Source organism: Rhinoraja longicauda, chromosome 43 (genome assembly GCF_053455715.1).
Source record: "Rhinoraja longicauda isolate Sanriku21f chromosome 43, sRhiLon1.1, whole genome shotgun sequence".
Taxonomy (NCBI): domain Eukaryota; kingdom Metazoa; phylum Chordata; class Chondrichthyes; order Rajiformes; family Arhynchobatidae; genus Rhinoraja; species Rhinoraja longicauda.
Genome location: NC_135995.1, coordinates 1,265,880 through 1,271,873, shown reverse-complemented (window position 1 = coordinate 1,271,873; position 5,994 = coordinate 1,265,880). Strand labels below are relative to the sequence as shown.

General features: G+C 46.8%; 1 protein-coding gene across 1 annotated transcript; it reads right to left on the bottom strand.

The window, feature by feature from the left end:
* Positions 1–4,714: 4,714 nt before the first annotated feature.
* On the bottom strand, positions 4,715–5,536 carry LOC144612130 (uncharacterized). The gene has a single exon (XM_078431691.1). The coding sequence runs from the start codon at positions 5,534–5,536 to the stop codon at positions 4,715–4,717; it is 822 nt and encodes a 273-aa protein (XP_078287817.1).
* Between the last annotated feature and the right edge of the window lie 458 nt (positions 5,537–5,994).

Here is a 5,994-nt window from a genome sequence, read left to right as displayed (position 1 = left end):
CTTTAAAACATGAATTGACTGTTTGTCCTTCAGCCTTTTTAAAAATAATTTCTCCTATTTCCTTCCCTGTTGCTGGAGGTCAGGTGTGACTCAGAAGTGTCTCCCATCTCCAATCGATCCCTTTGGTTTTTAGAGAGGTGGACCATTATTACTAATCCCGGGACCCCAAAAAACAAATAAGGGGTGACCGCTAATTGTTCGATGTTATTCAACCAGGGGGAGACTATTTCCTGGTACCCGGCATTAGGGAGGCGCGTGTATAATGCAGTGCAATGTGTTCGCTTATGTTCTTGGCTGGTTTCGACAAGATACTGTAAATACCGGCCTTTTAAATCCTGCACTCTTTGCAGAGCACAACGGATTTGATTAACCAATTGACTGTACAGATTGCTACTCAATTGGCAACAATATCGGATGGGCATCTTTTACCCTTGTTCTTCCTCCTTAATTAAATTTAGCAATTGATGTGTGTGCATTTGAGGGGGTTCCATAAACATGCCGACTGCAGTACAGTGTAAGACTGCTCCCAGTTTGCAGAACTTGTCTTCCCAGTAACGGGAGTGGCGCTGTTCTAGAGATTATAAAAGTGTCAGTAAGAGGCTTGCCATTTACCTGCACACGAGTGGGTTCTGATAATGGTTCTATCATGGGGACACCGGCAACCCCAATAGTATTACTATTTGAATTACTGACGGGGATGTCCACGGAGGGGAGGGGGGGGTGGGGGCACAGAGGACATAGTGTCTCCGGTATCGACCAGTAGGTCTAAATGGCAGTCAACTATCTTGCCTGCAGCTTTGGGTTCTTCTTCTGATTTAGACAATCTGATCACAGCCGCCTGTACCGCCTTACCTCTGCGGCATCCCTGTGGTGATGGATTAGGATTACCGGATAGGAAGGGGTTACTGAATGAGAAGGGGGCAGGGCCTGGATCCCTTCCCTATTGCTGTGGGGAACGTCTGCAATCTCGAGCCCAATGCCCCATTTTAGCACATCTCCAGCATCTGCCTCGTGTTATATCTTTTATTTGCCATTGTCCCCTTCCTCGGCCCCTACCTCGACAACTTTTTCCTCTTCCCCAGCCCCCTTTCCCCGTGTAATACTGGCCCGATGGTTTGGTTTCGGCTCTCTCGCTTGAGCAAACAGCCATTCCCTCTCCATGTTCACAAGCGCTGTTATCACATTATCCCATGGCTTATTTTGCCATTCTAGATTAACCAATTAAGAAATACATTGGGCTTTCTTAATAATAATAATAATAATTCATTTATTTTATATAGCGCCTTATCGGGTGCTCAAAGCGCTTTACAAAAACAATCAACATAAAAACAAACAGACAAACTATCCTAACGGAAAAGCGGCGAATAAACAACGCCAGCGACCTCTCACGTCAGGGTCCGGCAGTAGACACCAAAAAGCACAGGACACACAGATACAATTTTTACACAAACAGCCATCACAGTGATTGCTCTAGGCATACCCTCACTGTGATGGAAGGCAAAGTCTTATCTCCTCCTCATTCTTCTCCCGTGGTGCCACGAGGTGATCGAGGCTCCCAACTTTTTGAAGCCCCCACCGGGTGATGGAAAGTCCCAGGGCCGAGCCGAGCAGGCCGATGAAAGTCCTGAGCCCCCACCGGGCGATGGAAAGTCCCAGGGCCGAGCCACGCAGGGCGATGAAGGGCCCGCGGGCGGGTCGATCATACCTCGCACTTCGGGACGGTTGAAGCTGCTACGGCTGGAGTTCCCAAAAGCCGTTCGCCAGCCAGGGACCTGCGAGCTCCCGATGTTGCGGTCTGCAGGGCCCACGGCCGAAGCCTCCGAGATGGTAAGTCCAGGCCCTGCGACCGGAGTCTTCAAGGTCGATCCCAGCTGGAGGCCGCCGACTCCACGATGTTAGGCCGTAGCGCGAACGGAGATACGACACGGTAAAGGTCGCATCTCCGTTGAGGAGGAGATTTGAAAAAAGGTTTTCCCCTACCCCCCCACCACCCCCCACATACACAGAGTTAAAAATAAAACAAAACGTACATTAAACGATGACAGACAAAAAAACAAAAAAAAGACAGAGAGACTGCCGGTGAGCCGCAGCTGCAGAACACAGCCACGCCCCTTTTCAATTTAAGGGATCTGGAGCTTTGGCAACCATGGCTCTAACTTCAGCTGGGGTCCAGGGTTTCAACACGGGGACTTCTCCTATCATAGTACGGGGGGGGGGGGGGGGGGTAGGGGACGACTACATCAGTGACTCGGACTTAGACTCTTCCTCAACATTCATCATCTGGAGCTTTGTTTGCTCATCCTTCATGATATATTTTTGATATCTCCAAGATCGTGTATCAGGTCCCTCTCAGAGGTACTATCTGCTTCTGACAGACTTGTCGGAGGAGCTATGGCTCCTTTACTGATGGACTGATCCACACGAGACCCCAAAGGTAGAAACAGAGCCTCAGCACCTGACGGGGCAGCGGCCTGTTCTCCTTCTATACACGCCGGGTTATACGGAGGTTGTCGCGGGCGAAATGCAGTCGCCATCATCAACAGATCATCAAATTCATCCTCTACTGGGGGTGCCTTCTCCACAGGGAGTCGGGGATATATTGCTGCCACTTCCTTTGGTATTATAGGCACAGGTCCCTCATTTCCCTCTTTCTGCTTAACACATTTTCCCTCCTCCAGGGGCTGGTGTCTTCTCTCCATCCCCACCCATTTCCTTATTATTTCTATCAATTTTAAAGGTATACCCAGCACTCCAAATATAACTAATAACACTGCCACTGCAAATATTAATTGTGTTCCCATCTCGCCAATCCATTTCTTTTTTAGAAATGAGTAGGACAGAGATAGCTGAAAGCTTCCCCCATCCGGCCAATCTCCATTTGACCGATCAGCTGGATTACCACAAAAAATTACCACACATTGGTCATCTCCGTTGTTTTTTATTACCAGATCTGCTGGCAATCCCGGTGGAACAATGGGATCTCCGACCTTTTCCCGGTGTCTTATGGTCTTTTTTAAATCACCTTGGCAATGTTCTCTCTTATCTGCACCTTTCCCTCCTGGACGACCTGTTTCTTTTCCTCAAGCCTCCCTCTATCAGTAGGATCAGATTTCTCCGATCGACTACTATTGCTTCCCATATTCTTTTCACAAGTCTATGAAACAGAAGTTAGGTTTCCGCGGACAACTTGTTATAATATACTATTATATTATATTCGTTTACTTATTTATCTATTTATTTTCTTCTCTATGTTCTAGTAATCCCTGTAAATCGTCTTTGAGTGTTTGAAAAGCGCTATATAAATGTAATGCATTATTATTATTATTCACTCCGTCCGCAAACCTCGAAGACACGTTTCAATTTTTAAAGCGCGCATTAAGGCACTTGCTTCAATTTATCTTCTACGCCCAGCGTGAGTAAATTAATCTTCTCCGCATTATTCCACCTCTTGGCTCTTGGCTCAGCGTGAGTCTCTGGCCAGACAAGCCAGGTTGTCCGGGGGCTCTCCCTCCTCTCTGGGAAAACCCCCCTGTCCCCCTTTCGTTCATGGCCATTTTATCATTCCCTTTTATTTCCCACTTGTATTCGTTCGAATCCCGTTACATTTGGGATCCTGCCGACGACGTCAAATTCTGTGGAAGAAATTAATTTTGAGGGAATTAAACGAAAATAAAAATCGGAGACTTTGCAGGTTTGCTTCGAGACTATATTGTACGATATCATGGAGAGATGGCGGCAGTAAACTGCCCACCAGTTCTCTGACTTCACAGCAGATTTAGCCGACAGTTATAGTGTGCACTAAACAACTTTTGTTTTTTGTAAGATACAACTTTCCGAAAATATGCTATCTACTAAATGGGAACCAATTATTTAATTAGTCATAACATTAATTTTGTTCGTGTCAACTTTATTCAACAACAGACGGATAATACAAGTCAAACACACTACAAGGGCATCTTGACATTATTCTGTCTTACATTTTAGGCGGACCGCGTCACCATCCCCTCGGGGTGGGGGTGGGAGGGGGTGGGGGGGGGTGGCTCAATGCATTCGGGTCATTGTCGCCAGTCACGGAGCCAGTTTGTTCACCGGTATCGAAGGGGGTAAACTTGAAACGATCATTTCACAAATCACAGATTCTCCACACAGATCAATCTCAACGTCGCCGAACGTTGCGGAATGAGGAATCGTTGTTTCCCACTACCTGAGGGAGAGCCGATCACCACTGCGTCCTCCCCTGAGAGAAGGGTGACCTCAGCAGCGATGAGTTTGTGTCACCCGTGTCCTTACCAATTCTCATTATTAGCATCCATATATATTCTAATTATTCTCATATATATAGACGCTCCATATCCCCTTTGAGAACCCGGTCCCCAGCACCATTCCATCCACCCAGCAACAAGGAGACAGTTATCAGAAGTGATTAGAATAGTTTATTCCCGGTCACTATGAACAACTGTTTCCTGTGTGATTCACGTACAAGGTGATGTGACTGAGCGCTGTTATCCCGTGACTTACAATAAACAGTATTGCTACACTTGGACATGATTGAGATGATATTGTGTAGAAAGGAGTTGCAGATGCTGATTTGTTGGTTGTAAATGGCTGCTACTGAGTTACATAATTCGCACACCCGGATACCTCCTGAAAACGTCAGTTTAAGATGCGTACATCTGTTCAACGTTCTGCTATATTTATAACTAGACTGAGAATACTAATGTTTCAATGATATGATTAATTTCACAATGAAATTCACGGGGTATTTAACCACGTTCTTCAGCTCCTCTCGGAAATTTCTCTGGGTCAGGACATAAATACACGTGTTGGTGCAGGTACTCAGAACCTGGAGCATCAACGAAATTGTCGGAAGATCACTGTCTGCGAAGTACTCAGCGCCCAAAGCGCGCTCAGACACAGCATAAACAACCACTGTGCTCCACAACGCAATGGAACTGCCTGATATGCTGAAGAGTAAAACGATGGACTTCCTGCGGTTCTCCATCTCCGGGTCTTTGCCATTCTCTCCACTGTTGCGGCCCCGGAGCAATCTGCGGACTCTACCAGAGACTAGAATGTACCTGGCGGTCAGTGAATTGACCAACAAAAGAAAAACGAACGGGAGACAAGGAGTTACAATCAGGTAGAAGAACTCAAACGAAGTCCATGGAGGCGAAGTTAAGAAAGACTTTGTCCAGGCACAACCTCGGGGTTTATTGTCGCTGATATATGCTGACTCGAATGTAAAATACCACGGTACGTTTATTAAACAGCTCAGAGCGATTACGGTTCCGATAACAACACTCGCCGTTCGCTCGGTGCAATATTTTGTTTTCAGCTTCTGACAACAAATGGCCACAAACCGATCAAACGTGAAACCCACAGTAAACCAGAGAGAGATTGTTGTGGCTGCAAAGGCCAGGGCCCAGTTGATGGAGCACACGGGGGTGATGGTGAAGAACGACAGTGGGAAATACATCACAAAAATGGACCTTATTATGACATCAATGATGAGGACCATGAGGTCGGCCGCTGCCATTGCCACCAGGTAGCGAGTGATGCATTTGGAGAGACCGCACTTTCCACGGGACAGGATCACAATCGTCACCAAGTTAACTGCAAAAGAACGAACGAAGGATGTTATCTGGTGATCACGAACAATACTCTGAACTGAAAGGATTTCCTAGTGACATTTACTACTGAGTTTCCAGAATAAATTAAATTACAAGACATATCAGCAGATAGATAATGAAAACATACGCGGCCCGCACAGCTCTCGGGATCCGGGTTGGATCCTCTCCTCTGACTCGGGCTTTCCGTCGGTTCCCGCGCGAACGGATGCTTTCCGTCGTAGCACCAGTTACCTAATCCAATCGAGAGATCATTCCGTATCTTAGCTGGGTGCTCTAATTGACTTCGCAATGCAGATGACAAGTGTGCCAGTGGCGGTGTGTGGATCAGTTTGGGAGAATAATCTGCAGGCTCAAAGTAAATCAT